This window comes from Haliotis rufescens, unplaced genomic scaffold (genome assembly GCF_023055435.1).
Source record: "Haliotis rufescens isolate VD_foot unplaced genomic scaffold, xgHalRufe1.0.p SCAF_13, whole genome shotgun sequence".
In the NCBI taxonomy this organism is placed as follows: Eukaryota; Metazoa; Mollusca; class Gastropoda; order Lepetellida; family Haliotidae; genus Haliotis; species Haliotis rufescens.
The window spans coordinates 14,122,445-14,145,321 of NW_025963813.1; the positions used below are offsets into that span (position 1 = coordinate 14,122,445).

At 36.5% G+C, this 22,877-nt stretch overlaps 1 protein-coding gene across 9 annotated transcripts in view; it reads left to right on the plus strand.

The window, feature by feature from the left end:
- LOC124111202 (vesicle-associated membrane protein 3-like) overlaps window positions 1-22,877 on the plus strand; it is a 30,415-nt gene continuing 7,538 nt past the window's right edge. For 2 of the 9 annotated variants that reach the window (XM_046470829.2, XM_046470834.2), the window contains exons 1-8: window positions 1-106; window positions 2,275-2,304; window positions 4,896-4,943; window positions 9,377-9,388; window positions 13,293-13,365; window positions 14,412-14,490; window positions 16,145-16,224; window positions 16,996-17,047. In XM_046470829.2, the coding sequence (XP_046326785.1) occupies window positions 105-106; window positions 2,275-2,304; window positions 4,896-4,943; window positions 9,377-9,388; window positions 13,293-13,365; window positions 14,412-14,490; window positions 16,145-16,224; window positions 16,996-17,047 (376 nt within the window). In that variant the 5' untranslated portion in view covers window positions 1-104. Of the gene's footprint in view, window positions 107-2,274; window positions 2,305-4,895; window positions 4,944-9,376; window positions 9,389-13,292; window positions 13,366-14,411; window positions 14,491-16,144; window positions 16,225-16,995; window positions 17,048-17,682; window positions 17,735-20,786; window positions 20,811-22,877 lie in introns of all 9 variants that reach the window. The other 7 variants (XM_046470836.2, XM_046470827.2, XM_046470831.2 and 4 more) reach the window with 7 other exon arrangements.

Below are 22,877 nucleotides of genomic sequence, written 5' to 3' on the forward strand. Positions count from 1 at the left end.
CTTCATTTGGCCGCCATCTTTGTGCTGCAGTCATCTGAGAAGCAGGTTCCCGTTGTTCCTTTAGATCTTCAAATCGACGATTGAAATTAGAATTATAAGCCACTATGTAAGTGCATTTGAAGTATTATTTTCATTCAGCCGTGCATTGAGTTGATATTGCGACAGTAACCCAAAGAAAAGGATATTATTAGCCGAGGCACATTGCTACAGATTGCAGAACATCGCTTCCGCTTTGACAGACCATGTTGTCATCATTTATGACGGTATCAAATAACTCCATCAATCTTTCTTATTTAGATCAGTATTGTTTCGACATTTATGTTTGAAATGAAGAATTTAATATGATGATAAATCTATGAAATGTATGTAGAATACAAATAGACGTTTTGACTGCCTGCGTCAGATTCCAGTTGTCAAGTAAAGTGCCTAACATTAGCCCTGTCGAAATATTTAGATATGCTTCGTAATATTGCGACTGTCTTGATGTAAAGACAACGTAGGTCATATCGTTCACTGTTTTCGTGGCAATAAACGAGTCAGCTAATGGTGTATTCATAATGAAAATATGTCATGTACAATTTCGACATAGCATTCTTGTTTGGTTCAGGACCATTGTCAGTTCCACGTCACTTGGCCTTATTATAAGTAGCATCAGAAACATATCAGTCTATTTTTCACGCAGCAGTAAACAAAGAGATCTTAACAGAGAGATTGATAAGTTATCTGTGTCATTTTACCAGTATTCTTTAAGGAGGAAATGTATGTGTGAAATAATGACATGTTAAACAGTGTTTCCAGTGCTTTTGTCAGGAACCCTGGGGTAATTGACCCTATGTCAAGGCAAATACCCCCCTCCCTCCCAAGCAATAATTTATGTGGTCCCCTGGCCATATATTGCAGTTTCACAAGTAAATGGTCACTTGTACCGGAAGTACTCGTATCAATTTGGATGAATGTGTTATGGTGTAAAACATTGGGTAAAGGGAAGATCTAAATCACCTCAAGAGAAAAGCTAGCATAAGTTCTTTGATTAAGGTTACTGGTAGTATGTTTTGCAAAGCAAGCTGTTGCCCTAGCCTATGTGCATTTCGACAAATATATGCCTGTATGAACCACTTCAACGTGCAGGGATAAACATGGCTGCTTGTCTGTAAGCCTGAAATGAGTGAAAAACCATAGGGACTAGTTGTTTCCTCAAGAAAATCTATTTATTTACCATAAACCCCCAGTCCTAAATGAGCTCCAGACAAGCTAGATTTGACCAATAGTGTCTACCCCTGACATATCTTAATATTTAAAAGAACTCTTTGAGTTTTAAGAAAACATTCCTTAGGCAGAACAGATGTAGCAGGGCGTGGAGTCATCCCACAGATGACATCCTTACCATGTAAGCTTTGCAATGATGAATGTATGGCTTCTGATGGGCCAATGACAATGTTCGAACATGCAATCGGGGACACTGGTCGGAATGAATCTCTGAATATCAAGCTGCAACCCATGCCCTCCAACTCACATGAGCAGTCAGGAACGTTCACCACTCGTTAACCAACATATTGTCCAACTCACTCAATCAGCTCCTTTTCATTTTGAAAAAGAACAAAATAAGTTTAATAATGAAGCATGATTCATAAGCTTTGCTGTGAGTCGCTTATTGATTGATCCTTTTCAAAAGGCCTTGGTGTGAGGGTGTATATCTGCGAGACAGAAATTAGTACAATTTCAGCTTTTTAGGCAGTGATTAGTGTGACCATTTTCATAGCCAATGAGCCCATGGATGGAATACATTTTCATGTGTACCCATTAAATGATTTGTCAAAGTTGTGAAGTATGTAATGATGTACTGCAGAATAGGTCTGAAAGTTTGCTCTCAAAATCCATTTTATGAGTTGTTTCTAGACAACAATTATATAAGATCTGGCTGAATGATGGACTTAGGATTATAAAGACAAAACATGTTGTATCAATTTTTTTGATATGACATATTTCAGCTTAGTGAATATCATATCATATATCGTTGTATATGTATGACTGAGTTTGAGGTCTTTGTAATTATATTTTATTTCAGAAATCAGACAGAAGACTTTATGTTGCTTAGTATGTTTTCATTTATTCCTTATTACAGTTTTCATGACAAAAAAACTGTCATCCAATTATGTTTTTACATGTAAAATGAAATCATATTGCATTGCACATCTCAGAATCTACATGAATGATGTCTCATTTTCTTAAAACAACAGCACCGAAGTGAACATGTCTTTTTTTCAACTTGTTTAGGTCAGAAGACAATCCCTATGTAATAGTAAGGTATAATTTCGAGAAATTAAATCAGGGGGCTTTCAACTGACAATTCTTGGTATGGCTATTAATATTAAATGAAGACACTGAACATGGGGGAAAACGTGATCAAAGGGAGATCACTCTTGATTCGTACCTGCTGCAGCTTTGATTTAAACAAAATCAGCATTATTGAATCAAATGTTGGAACAAATTATCAAAACATTGAAATGTTCAAGTGTATAAAACTAGTTATGTTTAATTTTGTTGAAATTAACTAATCATTATTTGAATCTAATGAATACAGTTTGAATAAGATTTCTTATATGCAATTTTTTTAATATGTAAATAAGAATGATTAACTTGCTGCTGCACTTATTAATGCTTATCAAGATACTCTTTGGTAGACCATGGTAGTCTTAGCAAAGTTGCACAGAGCATTTGGCAAACTTTGGCCTTTTAACATATTAAGTAAGGTAAAAACTTTGGATTTGTCAGTTGGAACCCCTCTGATATTTTTGTCCCTCTGCCATGACTCTGAGCATTGCATGAGCAGAGCCTACCTTTTGGAGGATATGGGTTTTGATGTTCTTTCCTTTTGAAGATCTTCATTCATTAGGCATATATCATTCTCTTTGTTATTTCAACAGGTTAAGGAGATAGATTTGAATTTCTCTCTACATTTTTATGACATTTCTATTTTTGATATGCATAATTAATGTTGAGGTTAAGGCCGTTTATCCAGCTTTTCCTGAGTATTTTATATAAGCAATTTTGGACCGATTGCACTTATTTACGTTTATGTTTTTGGCTTCATGATACTGGTTTGATTTTCAGTTTCTTTGTTATTTTCATGCCATTTACCTATTTACCATTTTGTCTTTCATTGTTTTATTTTAGCATATTGTTAGTTTCTATTGTGACGTTGATGCAGACGAGTGACTTTAGGAATTTTAAGTTACACTAATGGACATGCAGCAATGAGAAGTATCATGTTAAATAGGTTATCGAGGATTGGATTGTCTGGCCCAAACTTGATTATTAACAGGCCGCCATCATATAGTTGGAATATTGCTGAGTGTGGCGTTTAGACACATACACACACTTTGGTCCACCAACTAGCGTGATAAATAATGAATACAACAAAATGATATGAAACAGATCAAAGGGAAGAAACATGTCAAAACAGTACTAACATCAGGAAGTTTAATTTATGTTCACTTTGATATTTAGTCAACATTGTCAAAAGAATCTGTTTCCTTGTTACATTTCAGTTGTAGCATTTTGCATCAATACCAATTTCTAGTGACATATTGGTTGCAAACATTATATTTTGAAAATGAGTTTTTGCAAACTTTATGTTCTGATTGTTGAAGTTTGAAGCAAAGACTCAGAATAATTATCTTTATGGTTCAGATTGTTAGCCTTTTCAAATATTTACCTTTTACGAAACAAGACGAATAGATGATTTCCTTGAAATACCTACCCATTTCAGGAGATTTTCTTTTGCATTTTGTACACTTCTTTTCAACCAATTTTGACACTCTTGATATGGCATGCGCCTATTTTGATTTGCGATGTGATTATTGACAGGAAGTAAAAGGAGGAAAACAGACTCGAGCATGTTTTTTGTCAACACTTACAGTATTAACATCAAGGGGTAAAATCTGAAAGTTTTTTGTCAAGGTAGTTATATTTTTGTTTGCAGTATCTACATGACAAAGTTTTTGTTTTTTTTAATTTAATTTTAGGATATGGTGATATGTTCTCCAATGCTTGTCTGCAGAATCTTCTTGAAATGTTTTGGTGGAGTAAGGGGATAGCTGGATTTTGGACATCAAGAAGCATGGTGCTGCCAATGCTTCAGTATTTTCATTCATAGGAAATAGTTGATTTTATAGCAATGATCAAGGATGGTTCACTACGACAAATACCAGTGTTCAAAATTAAGGGAGTTCTGGGGTCCTTTAGATTTGCTCATACAGTATTAGGATCTAGGGAATCATTAAATGTTCAATCCTTAACCACGAGGGTTTTGACAAGGACCCCATGACTTTCATAACTAATTTTGAAGACAGTATACATTACCTTGATATCAGGCATAAAACAAATATGATGTGGTTCTGTTTAGGCGGAATAGCCACTGAGCAGTGAGCATGCCGAGTAATAATTTGGACCAGTAAGCATAGCATAAGATAGGTGTAATATTGTACACCAAAAAAAAGATTGCAAATATTTTGCAGATTACTTGAACATGTTGACCATGACAATATTTTTTACTTTGTCAGTGCTAGCCAGTGCAAAGTTGTTTCCAACTCTGAATAAAAAATGGCTGACATAAGCCCTTCATTTGTTTTCTGAAATGTACTGGGAAATTAATAGTTTTGACCAGTTTTACAAATTGTGTAACAGATACAGAATAATCCATAAAAGACTGAACTGAACTGAAGAGTTAGGAAAATGTAAACATTAATCATTCTCAAAGCATCCTGACTTAATCAAATTTTAAGAAACATTTTTTGCACCTTAAATTTTCACCACATCATTTATGTTTTAGGCATAAGGGTATGTTGGTTAATAATATATTATGTATGATGCCAATGGTTTGTTTGCCACATCAGGTCTGCACCACCAGCACAGAACCCCCAAGCCGGGCCAGGGGGGCCACCGTAAGTACACGCTACATGTGTCGCCGTTGTTGTAGTAGTAGTCATCTTCCCTGGGCAGAGAAACTTTCACCATTTCGAAATTCCATCCTTGCCACAGCGTTAGTTCTCACACACAACATGGACATATTCTTGCGTGGGTTGCATAAACACAATCGTAATTCCCATACTTTAACACTTTTGGCAGTCGTAGCAGTGACGTTACTTTGTGGAAAGGAGCCCAGGGCTATTTTAACAATATCCATGGACTGCTTACAGCTTCGCTAATAATGCTTTTCAGGACTTTCTTAAAATTGAGCTGGTAATATTCATATTCTTTCAGGGTTATTTTGCTCCCTGATCTTATTGTTTACATTAAATGATCTTTAAGAAAAGCATCATTTGTACTATTGATCAAGTTATCAAGAACAAACATTTAGATGAATCTTGTGTGAACTGTGTGGCAAGGATAAATGGAGAAATATGAGAGACAGTTAGAACCCCAGGAAAATGGTTGATAAAAAGGCCACTTGTGTTGTATCTGTTAGTGTTCTTCTCTTCTTCTCATTACTCTCATAACCTGCATGGCTTCAGCATAACCAACTGAGGAGGAGGAAGATTCATGTTATATTTGTGCCCATTTGCACAGAGTAGTTTTAACTGACATGAGACGATCAAGAGGCTTTGATCTTGTATCAAGGTAGATGTCTCCATGTGTTAAAACTGTTCTGTACAAGAGGGCCTTGGGCTATTTGAATAAGCATGCCATTTTGCTTGTGTTAACAGTTACCGTATATGTTGTAGGTTATATTGTGAGAATTAACTGAAAAGAAAGATTGATATACTGCCTTATGTAAATGTAAATTTTATTATTTGTACAGCATTAAACTGGTGTCAGATGTTTTATTTCCTATTGATGTTATTTTGTGCAAATGTTCAAATGTTAGTTTCTGTATTTTCTGTGTCAGTGTTTACCAATTAATATGTTTTTGAATTTCTCTGGCAACACTTTTTTTATTTCTTGGTTTACGGATGCGCTGCTCTTTCAAAGTCCAAATGTTAAAAAAAAATGAAAATGAAAATTACCCTTTTTTTTAATTAACCCCGATCATTTCGTCAAAAAGTTCAAGCAAAAAAAGATTTAATTTCCTCGTCAAGTGTAAAGCAGAGGGAAGTCACTCTGATATTTCTTGCTTCCTTCTCTTATACCATCAAAGCTTGTCAACGCAAAGCTGAGTGGTGACCGGTTTAACTATTTCAACACTGTTGGCTGGTCAAGAAGCCACGATCCCACACTGGAGGGTAGACCGACCAAGTCACCTCAAAATAGTTTATAAATTTATTAACCTACTTGTCATATCATTCATTTATTAAATCTGCCACATTTCACAATGTCTGAAATATGTATTCCATTTGATTTTATAAATTTTTATCTATAGATTAAAAATTTATTCACTTGACACTATTTCCCCCAATGATATTGAAAATAAAATTCTTGGAGACACTTTGACAATGGGTCCTCATCGAACATGTCAAACAGCAAAGTAAAGACATTTTAAGCAAATCTTTGAATATATTATACAAAATAATAAAAGATATCTAAAAATTGCCAAACTGACATCTAAGTTATTATTTCCATCTTTTCATGCATCGCGTGTAATGTCCATCAAATGACATCTCGGCTTTCGTCGCCTAGATTTCTCGGCTCGGACATGATGTCTTTAATGCCAAAATATATGCATAAGAAATCTTTGTTACAGCTCGTAACCTAACACTATGCATCTATCATGAAAGAACATTTATACTAAGTTTTCATATAATAATAAGATCCACAGCAAGGCTTTTATAAGATATCATTGTGTAATATTTATACAACATTTCATATAATTATAGTTTAGCAAGTAATACATATCATCACGTAAAATACAAAATATCACTAGTTTCAGTCATAGCTTTTTAGATAGATGCTAGCCTAAGGTAACGGGAATCAATCTCCCCGACATGATATAACATTTATACTAAGTTTAAATGTTATATCATGATACATCCATAAAGTTCCATATTTTTAATACAGATAGCGATTTCATGCTTAAAAACGTTCAGAAAAACATGATTTAACTGAAACATTTAGCTAAAGTCTGAAAATTACCAATGCTGTAATTTGATTGGCTGCTTAAATTTGACCAATCACAAAGCTTGTAGCAGATTATGTCGGTGAAACAATGTAAGTTATTTTAATGTATACTGACATGGCAGGAAGGAATAGGTAAGTGGATTTTATGAAATCTTATATTTTCCGAAAATCGTTAAATTTTCACTTCAATGGTCCTTAATCTGGACTATGTGAATGTTATGAATGTTTTAGCTTACATTATTTTTATTTAAGTTGTTAATAAATTATTTAAATAATGTAATACACATAACTTTTATATTTATAAACAATAGGATAACCTAGACCTTTCAAATAGTGTATGGCCAAACATGTAACAGCAAAGGTGTTTTACAAGCAGATAATTTCCTTGATAAATGTTGGCTTCATCTATCACACAAGAGTCTCTTCGAATTTGGTGTCACAGCAGTAATCTTATTTTACTTTTTTTACTCCAGGATATTTTTTTTCACACCTACCTAACTTTTTAGGACAAAATTCAAGTGAAAAAAATGTGAAAGGCTTTTTTTCTTCTTTTTTTTAAAAATTAGCTTGCCTCACTTTTGAAATGGGTTTGAAATCCGTAAACCAAGAAATAAAAAAGTGTTACTTTAGATGAAGTTTTCGTGTATTGGCTATTATCGATTATGGAATCTGATTTGCCAAACTGAAATTTCATGATTATTATTAGTCAGACCATGGTTACCTTGCACCAAGTTGTCTTAAGTGTAGCAATATAACTCAAATCCATTTGAGAAAAATTGTCCATCATACATGTCATATACATCATGTAAACCTACTTGAAAGGAAGCTCTCAGATCATATATATTGAGCTTTCAGAATTGAGCAGAAATAATGTTTGAAGCGGTTTCATTTTAAACAAGCTTGCTTTTTTTGCCTAGTCAATTTCATTATCCAAAGAAGCACAATATCAAGATAATCACTCTGTTTCTCAGCAGTCCTTAGCTTGTAAACAGTGTCAGAGGAGAGTAATTGAAGACCATGTGGCATGATAAGCTGATTTGGTTTGAATCTGAGACTTGGTCTTTAAGTTCAATACCTGAGCTTTAGGGTTTCACCAATGTGATAAATACCTATGACTAATGTCACTGTGGTCATTCCTCCAAGATGTACCTGACACTTGATTTTTTTATAGGTATTTCTTAGTTGACAGATGACTAAGGAGACAAAAAAAATTATGTATAACTTCTTTATTATTCTGTAATAGTGACGCTTTAGCATTCATCCTTGTGCCGTTGTCAAGCAAGACTATCTTGACAACGGTATAATGATCTATCCCGAAATGTCATGATTACAGAAAAATAAAGAGGTTGTTTGCCTTAAACTTTTTGTCTACTTTGTAACTGATGTAACATTAAACCCCACTCACCCCCTCATTCACTGCAGATGGACTGAAATCTGATTATTAGGCTCAGGCTGTCAGCCAATGTGTTGTTGGTCAGTCCAGTAGCGCTCTGTTTCTCTGGGCACAAACTATTGAAGATAAGCACTCTGTGGATGTTCTCTGTTTAGAGTCTGCACGTTCTGTATATTGTTACATGAAGCTCATTTGTTGATGAAATAATTTGTCCGGTATTTTGTATTTAATCATGACGTTTAATATATTATTTGTAGTTAAATGTCATTCTGTCATTGCCTGTCATTTTCATGAGTGGTGTAAGTTTAAAGACAGCGGTAGAAACACTTTTAGTACATTTTTTTAATCCTTATAATATAACATATAGCAAAACCCTTGAAATGGCAAATGGCAAACTAATCCTTGTCATACCTTAACTATTGGGCAGTTTGGCAATTACAACAGGACTAGTGCCAAATTCTAACACTGTTAAAGAACAATCAAGATCAAAACTAAATGCTTTCAAAAACAGAAATATTAACAGGCAATTTGTTACTTCATAAGATATAATTTGGTTGTGCAGATGAATAGTTTGTTTGCAGCGATAAAAATTGGCATTAGTACTGAAGCCCTTGCCAAACAGCCCAACAGTTAATAAGGTATCATTAGGATAAGTAGAAATTTGACATTTTTTAGGGGTTTGCCATAATATTTTATCATCATAAGGACGAGTTGACTAAAAGGGTTAGTTTCTAGCACTGATATCTTTAATCTTTTCTCTGAAATATTATGGCAATCAGGATGTTTTTCTCTACAAACTTTTGAACCAGTTCATCTGTAAACCAATTAAGACACTGTGCTGGAAAAACAAATTAACTACATATATCCTCTCAGAAACTGTCTTCCAAAGCTGATTTCTATGTTACAATATGTTTTGATTTTATTTTAAAGTGCCTCCATGGAGTAAGTTGTATTTTCAGCTTGATATTTCTCTCCAACAATCTTGATTGGTGTGATTCTAATTGCCAATAGCGTAGCGTCACTTTGCAGTTGATTGCATGGCTCAAATGGCACTTATGGGTCATGCCTTTTGCACTTTACAAAGATTTGTGTAATTTTCCTCATGAGGTTGAGTACTTCATATGCAACCTATTCAATTAGATGTTACTTGATAGTTAAGTGTGGCTACGGTGTCATTACCTGCAGTGAAGACCTTTATGTCTATAGTGGGTGTTCTTTGAGCAGGTCATGCCAGTATCACAATGCAGGTCAGTGCAGCAGCATGCAAATGATCGCTGATTTTTGTGCCGATTAAAATCTGCATTGGATGATAACAGTTTGACTGGCTGATAGTGTGTCATTGTACCACGATAAAGTGAATCGTTGGTCATGCTATCAACCATTGGTTTGTCTGGCCACTTCACACTGTTATATTTGGCAGGACTGTTCCTGACTTGGGACGTAAAATAGTATTCACTCACTGTGATTCTGGATAATATCTTTACTCTCAGGTTATGAAGGTGACCAATGTGGAGATTTTGGGCTAGAATAGATCCCTGATTGCAAACACTACAGTGTAAAATTTGAAATTATTTTATAAATATGTCAGTAACGAGGAGTTTTTGAAGTGAGAGTGAGTGAATTCTCCCTTACCTATGCAGTCAGTAATTTACCAGCAATATCACGGTGGAGCCTAAAGTAAGAGTTCAGTACAACAGTGATTAATGCTATTCAAAAATTATTTCAACTTATGAAAGGTAAAAGACTATCTTGATTTGATAAAGGTAACCAGTAAGATGTGCCATAACTTGTACTCATGCTCATAACTGACGGCACATCTCCATGGCAACCAATCAGCAGAGGAAGAGCAGATTGACTTGTTGTGAGTTATGGACATGAGTGAAAGTTATGGCACATGTCAATCTGATCGTCTGCTGATGGTGTGACATTGTGACGTGATGGCTTGGGTCACTGCTCATAATCACTTGTTTACCTGGTCCAGACTCTATTATATCAGTTGGTAGTATAAGGCTTGAGTATTCCTGGCTACATAATCATGATAATAGACGACATTCATTCGCTCACTCTATCTGATGGCAGTAGTTCGGTTATTCCAATGAGAGCTCTGGTGTCAATATGACACTGCTTGAGGTGAATGCAATATATGCTTTGTGACACCTGTGGTAACACTAGCATCATGTAGAGCTATTCATTACATATATAATTAATAATATTCACGTTTGTGATTCATTTCACATGACCATGTGTAATATTAGCTTTTGTTGAAGATCATAGATGTTTGAAAATATTAATTATCTTAGTTGTTAGGCTAGTGGTAAAAGCGTTTGCTTGTTACTCTGAAGACCCGGGTTCGATTCCCGACATGGGTACAATGTGTGAAGCCCATTTCTGGTGTCCCCCGCCATATCATGTTCAATGGGCCTTTTCAATTAAAGGCTTTAGTCCCCTTGCCACCAAGATAAATAACCCAGGTAAATCCCTGATATGGCCTTTGAATTGGTGTCCAATTGTTAACAGCATTATGTTAACAATGAGTTTTTATTTGCAAGGTGTTCATTCATTATGCACGTTTCATGGAAAGTAATGATTGGCTGAAAGATGCTTATTGCTCATGTGGTTAAAATTTGGTTAAATTACAGCATGATTTATTTATAATTCATCATTATGAAAAAAAGAGAAGAAATAATTTGTTGATGGAGGCCATGACATTTTGAACATTTAACTGTAAGTGAAGATAATGACACTTCTAATGGCTCCATTAAGGGAGGACCCAAGCTAAGCCCAAGCCAATCGGTGCTCGGCGTCATCAGATTATATGGCCTGAATATCAACCCAGAAGCAATAATAGCTGGCAGATGCGTATATCACTTTCCAACCAAATCTGTGAATGACACACATCAAGATTTGTCATATTGCCTTTTTGGATGTTTGTAGCAGTCTGCCCTTTTAGAGTGACATGTATGTGCTTTTTCATTTTCTTATCTGCATGAAGTTTTTAGAAGTTGTGATGAGCGGGGTCTTTTCTGGCTGATGATGTGGGTCAGGAATGACTCATTTGTATAGGACTGTTACCATTGTCTTTCAACACTTGTAATACTGAGTCAGGGATATTTGCTGTCATTCCAACAAGTTATTGTTATAAAGGAATGACAATTCTCATGTGAAACTACTGTTATTCAACTGTTTTATTGCATTTAAATTTATTAAGGGAATTAAATGAAGTGACATATGGCAAGTTTGTTATGCGATGTGGATTAATCGCCTTGCATTTTTAAAAGCTCAAGGCAGATCATTAAGTCCCTGTGTAGAGACCAGCGCAAAATAGGTCTCCATGAGTCGTAAATGACACCCAAAATGAGGATTTGATGGTTGCAACAATGATTGTGTGTCATGGTATTTCTATGGCATGGATTGTTCTTTGTGCTATCAGCCACTGGTGTGTCCAGTCAAGATTCATTGAAAAACAGGCTGCCTTCGTTGCCTCGTGGAAAGAGCAACTGCACAGGGAGCGGGAGGTCAGTGGTCTGATCCATGGCCACGTCATACCAAAAGATGTTACTTGTTGTTACCTTGCCTGACGTTCAGCATTAAGAGGTTAAACAAGGACTGTTTGACCCTGACTGTCTGATTGAGTGTCCATGTTTAACTGCTTTACTGGTTTCTAAGTGTGTTATCATTTTTAAACCGCCATACGTCTGGAGTAAAACAAACTGCCACACACGCATGCATGCATGGTGCTATATGAGTGAAATAATCTTGAACGCATTTTTAAAACCACCTTGTTCTTTATGAGAACAGCCATGGAGTTTGCTGGTCATCATTCGCTGATTTTCAGGCTGCTGCCCTGGTGTAGTTGAGATTAGGACTGAAACGGTGCATTGAAGAAGTATCAGTGCAAACAATATATTCATTACATTGTAACTTGAAGCAAGTATCATATGAGGTCTTTTATTGATTGATACAAACATTTACATTTTGAGAGTGGCAATAAATATACATGGAATACAGTATTTTCATCCTGAGATATGTGAAGTGAGATCTCTGAAATTTAAGACCGGTTTTTAGGAATTTCTTTTAACTTGAATATATTTGAGTATAAATGATTGATCTGAAATATTCCTTTAGATTGGTGAGAAAATCCTGTTACCGGTAGAACATATTTATCCTATGGGCTTTGGCATATGCATATACTTACATTATTGCACATATTAGTTCTTGATAAACATACTTATACAGACATACATGGATGTGGTAAGTTGCATTTGTGTGAACAGATAGTTGTCTTTCTATGAACATATGCACTTGTTTTGCAGATTGTTTAACTTTTTCATGCACATTTTGCATTTTCGAAACTTTTTTGCCGATATATATAGTTGTTGATAAGTGTAATAATAGACCAATGGTTGCATCTCATACATATGTGTTCCCATTTAATACCAAGTAACCAGAAGGCATAAAAACATGATGCCACAAAAATATTCACTGAAATAATTCATTGTATTTATGACATCCACTTAACAACAATACAAATTATCATCAGTATACTCTCAATGGCAAAATTCCCCATGGGCTGGTAGACATTATGGAGTTTACAAGATGTTTGCATTATGAATTGAAATGTTAATTATAGAACTAGAATACTTGAATACATGTTCTGATATTGATGTGTTTTACCCATGAATAAATCTTATTACTATTGTAGCTTGATCATAATGACGCTGAGGTTGAGATTTTATGATCATGTTGCTGAGGTAGATATTTAGAACTTCTGTTTCTCTTCATGGCACTGTCCATGGTTCTGTGGTAGCAACTACCAGATTGTTGATTGTGCACTGTGTTGTTTCAGGTCAGGTGGACCCGGCGGCCCCCCTCGGGAGCAGAGCAAGAGGCTGCAACAGACTCAAGCTCAGGTGGATGAGGTATGGCATCAATGCTAGCAGATTCACCATACTGGATCCGGGGCGGTCGGGTAGCCTAGTGGTTAAGCGATCACTGGTCATCCCAAAATACAAGTTTGATACCCGACATGGGTACAATGTGTGAAGCCCATTTCTGGTGTCCCTGCTGTGATATTGGTGGACTATTGCTAAAAGCGGCTTAAAATCAAACTCACTCACTCACCATACTGGTTCCGTTCCCCACATTGGTACAATGTGTGAAGCCCATTTTGGATGTCCCTTCCCGTGCTGGAATATTGCTAAGGGTGGCGTAATTACTCACTCACTCACTCACTCACTCACTCACTCACTCACTCACTCACTCACTCACTCACTCACTCACTCACTCACTCACTCACTCACTCACTCACTCACTCCTATATACCCCCAGCAGTAGTCCCAGGTAAGAATGGGTCCCCAGTTTCCCTGGCTAAAAATTGGATCCATTGCAAGGTTCTTTGACTCACTCACTCATACTGGTCAAAAGCAGGGCATTTTGATTAATACAACATCCGATACCAAGTCAATCCTGTCATAATTGATACCAGAGCTGCTAAATGTATTTTTGAGATATAAAATCAACATCTGTTTAAGACCCATGGGGAATCCAGTACAGAATAGATTTCTAGCGACCTCTTATTTTCATTAGAAGCAACTAAATCTGGGATCATAGTCTAGAGGGACTGGAGGGACTGAAGAGAACGAGATATTTTACATAAACCATGTGTCTGAAATTATCTGTGGACAAGTTGGATATGACCAATGGCGTCTAACCCTGCTAAATAGCCCGAGTGGGCAGACTTGGTTGATTCCATCTCATTGTGCCCTGAGGATATGGGATCAAATATTATTTGCAGGCTGGTGTGAGAATGCTGGAATTTTGCCTTAATGTGCATGCTATAGCTGGCAATTACTATTACTGTTACTTATCTTTATGAAGCTTTGTGTCAACAAGAATCATAAATTGTCAGCTTTATTAACTGTAATTCACTCAAAATTATTTCAAGATGCTGGGTTTATTTTTTCAGGTTGTGGATATTATGCGAGTGAATGTAGACAAGGTGCTGGAGAGAGATTCCAAAATAGCTGAGCTGGATGATAGAGCTGGTATGTATGTCTGGCTTATCAATCAAGACCAGGAGTCATTAGATGTCAGTACATCCGAACAAGATCAGAGTTACCGTATTTGACGTAATAAGGCCCCAGGGCGCTCTCAAAATTAGAAATAGGGGCCTCTTATTAGAATAATATTTTGGTGGAAAAAACAGTTGAAAGATAAATTTTGTGGTTTATGCTGACGGCCTGACTGTTTATATATGACAGATATATTTTTCCAGAATTTAATTGCCCATAATTAAGGGTGCATATAACACACGAGTGTGTATTATACATGAATAAATAAGTCTTGTGTACATTGATCAATCGGAAGGGGTGCTAATTGGGATTGTTCACTTGCCAATATATAAGCAAATATCGCTGTAGGTGTTTATTAGAGCGGGGCGCTTACTACGTCGAATACGGTAGTTGGGTTTGCACAGGCTTCCAAAGCCCCTCTTTAGGTGTCTCTTGAAAAGCCTTGGATTTAGATTCTGCCTTTAAAATGGATATTACCTTAAAAAGTCTTTCAATTTTACTACTAATCCTCATATCAAGTACATGACCTCAAGACAATATATATATATTCTTTCATAGTTTGAAAAAATCTGTTTAACCTGTAAAGACAAGTTGTATACAACTTCAAGGCAAATTTCAAGTTATCTCCCTTCCAATGATTGTTTGCTTCTGGTAAGAGTTGACTGGCCTGGAGAGTAACATGTCTTTATTTTTATTCAAAGCATGGTGTTTACAAGCTCAAGTGTGAAACAATTTTAGCTATTCTAAATGGGGGAAAATATATGTTATTCTGAAAGGAGTCTTGACAGAGACCTTGCAGTTTACGATTGTGCTTCTGGAAGTACCCAGTTCAGAATAGCTGAGGTAAAGGACCATAGAACTTTTAGTTAAATCACAGGTTGGAAACCCCTCGGGCACGATTTAATTCTTTGGTTAACTCTCCTGCAAACTTTATCATCTGTTGCAAAAGATTTCCAACATTTTTATGTTGCACCATTTCTAGAAAAAAAACAGCCTGTGTAAAAATGTATGTCATTGAGATAATGTTAAATGCAGAAGATTTTTCTTGTCATCTTTATGAAAATAATTTCATGATCTTGAAAATGCTTTGCCAAAGATCCTTTTCAAGAAAAATACTCAATCCTAATGCAGTTGTTTTGATCAGATTGAGCATGTGAATCACCCTTTCAGTTTTGATATTGGGATTATTACAAGGACCTAACTGTGCATCCCTCCCTCTGGGCAAGATGTTGTTTCAGAAGCAGATCTTAGAAACGATACAATAGTTCTTTACCACATTTGGCACATAGATATGTCTAGTGGTGAACTGGTGCCTTTTGATAGTTTGGGATTGTTTAAAAAAATATTTATCGTGGCAACAAACTTTGACTTTGACTTAAAATGGGGGTTGTGCTCATTTCAGGAGTCGATCTTGAAAACCATACAATATGTCTTCAGCACACACTTCAGCATGTTCAGCACATACAGGTCTAGTTGTGAAGTGGTGCCTTTTAACAGTTGTTCTGGCCTTTAAAACAAGCAAGATCAATTTACCTGTATGTGTATTCATGTTTATTACATTTGGAAACTAGTTCGGAGGCCCAATTATACATGTATCCCACTCATTTTGCGATGCATTTTGTTACAGATGCACTACAGGCGGGAGCGTCTCAGTTTGAAGCTAGTGCTGGCAAACTCAAACGAAAATATTGGTGGAAGAATTGTAAGGTAAAGAACTACCCTGACCTACTTAAATATTTTTGACGAGCAAGGTTTCATTGAGTAGCGTGTCATTGTGATAAATATGTCCCCATGCTGTGCCGAGATCGGCTGATCATAGCTATGAATCCTAGATTAGCCTTGATTATAAACCTTGTTTTATCAGCACTAGATCCATTCTCATTGGTTTTACCAGAGTGGTAAACAGCTACAATCTGGGCCACTTCAGGCATTCCTCCCACATTAAGCTGATGTACTGATTTATGAATGACATACTGTTCAAAGCAGTGTGAACCTGACTCAGTCACTTGCAGGCCTCTGTGATGAAGAGAGATGTGTTGCTGGCTTTGATGTTAGGCATTAACTCCCAAACTATTGCATAATCAGAGTTACATTGAACTGAAAGGAGGTTATATTTTCCAGGGATTTATCTGGAATTCCATATTAAGTGCCCTGAACAGGCAATTTGGGATTTTTAATATAAGAAATGTATTCTTAAATGTCACTTTAAGAATTCCTGTTGTGTATATGGGGCGGTCGGGTAGCCTAGTGGTTAAAGCGTTCGCTCGTCATGCCGAAGACCCGAGTTCGATTCCCGACATGGGTACAATGTGTGATGCCCATTTCTGGTGTCCCCCGCCGTGATATAGCTGGAATATTGCTAAAAGCGGCGTAAAACCATACTCACTCACTGTTGTTTATATAGATTTCAAGGGAAAATTTGGTTTCTTTTTACACATTGTGTGAAGATAAATGCTGTAATTTGTATACAACTTTCAGATGTTGATAATCCTGGGATCAATTGTTGCTGTAATTGTAATCATAATCATTGGTGAGTGAGGGGCAGTGCTTACCTCTGCCAGATCTGTGGATGTTGTCAAGTGTTAGCACATCTATGCAGTCTCCTTAGTTGCAGATTAATCACTTACTGTACACATACCATGTTTTCAGATTTTATGCACAAGAATAGGGAATAAATGAGTGTCACTTTGGATGTCCTTGATTAAGCATAATAAGAAATATATTTAAGACATTTCACACAAATAAAGGTTCCCAGTCCCCCTTTGCGCGTCATTGGAGATTTTCACCAAAACCTCGATTGTTGCTCGTGCTCATTCAAGAGTGTCATTATCAGGGTTAGAAATTTATAATTCTTTTCTTTGCTAGTCCACACAAATTATTACTTCATCATTGCCATCTACCTAAAGGTAAATGTGGTAGTCCACAAGGAAATGACTAGCCTTTATTTAGCATGTCTCAGACAAGTGGACGTAAGAAAGGGGACAAGAAAATGAAATCCCTTAATCTGTGAAAACATGATATGTGGAAGATAGATTGTAATGTTAGTCCTTGTAGTTTGTCCCACTTGCATCTGAGTTTTCTGATGACTGTTGTGATTAGTATAGTAATTGTGCCGTTATGTCTCTTTCACTTTTCTGTCACATTACCATTATCTTGCTTTTCCAGATGTGGGCTATTCTTATAACTATTATTCTAGTGATAATCATTATCATTGTTGGTAAGTTTTTGTTTTACTTGTATTTGGGGTTTGGTTGCTTTCTAACTTTTTGTATTCTGTAACATTGCGAACAATATTGTTGTTTAATTGTATATTCTTGCTTCTTAAACATCCAGCCTTTTCTGTAAATAAATCCAAAGAAGAAAATGGAGAAATTGCAGTCAGCTGATTTGAACTTATATTAGAAATTATTTGTGGTCATTCCTCTGGGTACAAATTCCAAAAATATCATGATTTTAGTACTGTCTCTCACACTTGGTAAATATTACATTTGGTACATATTAGTTTTATTTGAAGTACTTTTTATAAGAAACTTATCTGACTTTTTTTTATCCATGTCATATGAACTGCATGTTTGGTTTTAGGTCTATTAAATGCATATGGTAGCACCCATGGTTGAGACCAAATGTTATATACAGCCTGCTTATCATGACAAGATGTCACATTTGATCTATGTATGGGATTTGTAAGTAGAAAAGGCTGGAATTTTAAGACAAACATTTCATGGCAGTAACTTTTGCTGCAAAAAGCTGAGTATAGCCGCTGCGGCACAGTGTGCTTTTCCCCATGATCTTATTGGGAGCAAGAGATAATTGCTGAGTAAGATGAAATAAAAGTTGCTTTTCCTTGAAACATGTCAAAGGTAGGTTGACAGTGAGTTTGTGTGTTTTTGAAACTGGTGATGGAGAAAGTTGCGTCGAGTGGATGGATCTGAAGTTATTTTCATATGATGCATGATAAGGAGAACCTGCAAGGCTTGATATCAGTCAAGACTGATATAGTATGACATCAGTGTCTTACAATCAGATAAAGGGAATTGGATGTGCACACATCTCTTGACTTTCAGATGTCACAAATGTAGTATGTATAAACTGAAGAGCTCCCCATGAAATCAAGCAGGTCAAGGTGTAACCACATTTGTTACAGGAAAATTTACTTTTGCATGTTTATGGATAATTTCATGGCTATTACGAGAGATATCTTACAGAGAAAGTATGTAACAATCATGACAAAACAATTGTACAATCACATTCTGTTAGTCATCCTGTATCAACCCTTAGATACAAACTTCAGTGTCCTGTTTTGCCTGAAACTCCAAATGGAACAGGGTCCTGTTCCATTAAGTGATCCCAGTGCTTCGACGATCGTAAATCTATGTTAAAGAATGGGAGTTAGGACAGTCGTAGTCTGAAGATTGCTTTGTGGAAAAGGGCCCTGCCCAGTAGCTGCCCTTTACTTGTCAACAGGATATCATTGGGGGGTCATCAGCTTGTAGTGTAGTAGGGATGCTGCTTGCAATCAGGTCTTGCAAGGAAGTGACTGGGGCTGGGTTCCACAAAGTTCTATTTACTGCTGTAACCCCTACACTTCAGCATAAATTTATGATATTCATAGTGTTGGATTGGTCTGATGATGACCATGGATATATTAGTTTGAACCCAGCATTGTAGATTCAATTTCAACTCGGTAACATTCTGGGAAGATTCTTTGGCAAAATAGTCTCCAGGAGTGGTCAGTTCAAATTTATATGGCTACTCCAAGGCTTGGGTACCAGCTTCGTAGCCTTGCTTTATGACCTACAAAACAAAACTTTCATTCAGAATGATTTTTGATATTTTCAATATTTTTAATCTGTTCTGACCCACATTATATATGATACTCAGCTAGATAAATGCTTTTTGAAAGCTGATGCCATGAGTTCAGGACCCATACTGAAATTTGACTAGACTCAGGTTCTGTACCCTATTTTGCAACATGATCTTAGCACTTACCTACTTAATTAAGTGCCAGATCCGGGGTAGAATAGGTCTTCAGCAACCCATACTTGCCGTAAAAAGCGACTAAGCTTGTCGTAAGAGGTGACTAACAGGATCGGGTGGTCAGGCTCGCTGACTTGGTTGATGCATGTCATCGATCCCAATTGTGTGGATCAATGTTCATGATGTCAATCACTAGATTGTCTGGTCCAGACTTGATTATTTACAGACCGCCGCCAAATTGCTGGAATATTGCTGAGTGCGGCCTTAAACAACAAACAAACAAACTTAATTAAGAGTTTTGACAGTCGTAGTGCTAAGATTGCTTTGTGGAACAGAGCCCTCAGTAAGGTATTAAGTGCAGACTAATATCATCATCAGATCAGACCACACATAAGAGGTAGCAATGATACTGCTGCAATATTACTGAGGAAGTAAGATCCCATTTGCTCGTTACTACTTCTCTATAGAAATGATTTGCCTGTTCCAGTTCGGAGTTTTCTATCTTTTCCCACACCAGTTTAAATTTCCTTGATATAGATTATGATGCTTCTAATTATTATGAACAAACTTGTATTAGTCTTATGGTACACATGATAAATGATCCATATACACATGATATATGATCCATATACACATGGTAAGGTCGTAGAGAAAAATGAAATAAAAAATATTGCTTAAGGTGGCATAAAACCTCAGTCACTCACTCGCTTGGTTTGAAAATAACACATAAGCTCACCTGACACATGAGAGCTGTTTTATTTCAGTTAAGAGTGTGTGAGCATGAACTGTCCTTCATGGCTAATCCCGTAAGCACTTTCAGTACCACTACAACACATATCAAATCAGTCCTTGAAATAGCATGCTCCAGCCTTGACAATAGGTGCCAATTATATACACACCAAAATAAAAGCACACAGGAAGGAACTGATGCTATCATGAAGTCAGGTCATGCTCACCACTGTTATAGTCCACGTAGGCTCACACCAACCCCAGCTAAGTTTCATTCATACACAAACAGCAGCATGAGACATGAAAGTTTGAACACTGTTTAAACAAGCAAAACCTGTATCTTTGTAGTTTTTAAAGCTTCTTGCTTTTACACGTTTCTGTAGGAAAACACTAGTGAAATGATTCATAGGTATAATATGAGAAATTCCTTTTTTTATTGTTCATGTTTATTTTGCATAACTCAATTGTGTGATTCTAAAGTTTGCATCTCACTTATACATTATCAGAAATTGCAATTGTATTAGAATTAAAGAGACACATTTCTGTCTTAATGCTGTCGGCAGTGTGGGCAACTTCGTAATGAGCAGGTAGATCGTTGACTGTACCATCAGTAGCTAGCTACTGTCTGTGACTGTCTAGATATCACATATATCATGCATACAGGATATACCATGCATATAGCTTACTTTCCCAGTACACATGCTTATGGTTATAGTCTGGATGTGTCAATCGACAATTGATGGATCTACAATAATAACCATTAAAATTCTCTAAATTCCTATGGATGTATTGTTATCTAAATTATTGTGTCATGATTTACAGGTGCTGATTTAATGCATCAATCCAGGGTGTATTATGATGTAATGTTCAGTGTAGGCTCCTTGGTGGAACCCGACTTATTCAATACAGCATCAATGACCAATTTTATGGGCTGTGTATCACAGTATCATTGCACCATTACATCCTTCCAAGATTTTCTGATATAAATATGTTTTCTTGACTGGAAATGTATGTGTATATATACATGGATATCCTATATGCAGTGTTAAAGAGCCCTCCGGGGGATGCGGTGTAGTTAGTCAAGTACCCATACATCCATGTTGTGTATTACATATTGTACCTAGATGTCCATTCCACACCACCAAGCTTTATTGGTTATGGGACAGATACATTGTAGAAGACAGGATCAATGTTGTGGATCAAGTACATATGTATCTTGTGAGCACTCACAAAGTGTTACATTGTCATTCACCTGTTTAAACAAAGTCAGGTTTTAGATATTACAAAAATATTAAGACATCAAGTTCTTTTGTTATTCATAAAGGTTTCATGTTTTGGCATGTTTCTAACTTCTCAATGCATACCAAAGACTTCAATACATACATAGTTTACACAGAAATTATTAGGGTGTTTAGACCAATAGAGAATATTCCTTATGGCAGTCTCTGCAAACAAATTTAATCTTCTAGTCTTGTCTTTTTGTACAATTTTCTTCTTGATTTGCTGAGGTTACTATTCAGGAAGACATGTTTCAATATTTGGCTTAAGACGCAGACCGAAATTGGATTTAGCAAGAGTTTGGTTTTAAGATTCTATTTCATCATTGATGAACATGATGAAGAGAGACAAGTTTTGTGTGAAAACATGATTTGGAACAAAAATATTTTTATGTCAACACATGTTGTTAAAGTTAGCACAAGCAATACAAAGCCTATTTCAGCTTATGGGTGTTACTGTCATCAGCACATTGTCAGTATATATTAACAGTCACTACAAATGCCGCCTCTGCTGTGCCACAGAAGGACTTGCCCCCTCCTCACTATCAACCCACTCTGTTTCAGCAGGATGTGACAGTGCTATAATCAACTTTTCAATGCCAAGGTTTCAGAATTATTTAATTGTATTCATATCCAACAATGTCTGTTATCCAGTCTATCGCAGACTTTGGAGTCTTTGAGCCCATATCTGTGTTTTGGCATTATTTTTAGAGGATTTTACTGTTAATATGTGGACTATTGTTACCTACGGACAGGTTATTACACCTTGACTTCTGACTAGTAAAGAAATTCAGAGACTTGTATTCAGGGGATTCCTGTAGGGGCTCTGTTGTCAGCATGTGCAGTTAATGTCAGTGTCGGGGGCACGGTTGGCCCAGTCGTCTAAGGCGCCGCGATTCGCCGTGCAGAGTTGCGTCCCTTGGGCACGCCAGAAACCTATGATTGTGGGTTCGAATCCCGGTTCGTCCCGATTATGTTTCTAGGTTTGTCAGCACCATACCCGTGCTTGTGGGTTTCACCGAAGTGGTTAACGTCTGAGACCTGCGCCACTTCGGGCTTTCCTCCCACATTAAGCTGACACGCCGTGATATAACTGGAATACTGTTAAAAGTGGCGTTAAACCCAACTCACTCACTCACTAATGTCAATGTCAGCAGTTTGTACATGCTGAGGAATAGGTCATTGACCCCAAAGGCTTTAATAGGGTACAATGTTTCAGATGTTTTGATGGCTGTATGAAATGATACAGTTAGTTATTCAGTTTTGGTTTTTTGGTTGCAGTAGTCATTTTGACTAATTTGCACATAGGAGAAAACACTTTGTTCCAATGACTGTCAGAAATTATGCATATCACTTGAGAAATGAGAAGATAAGAAT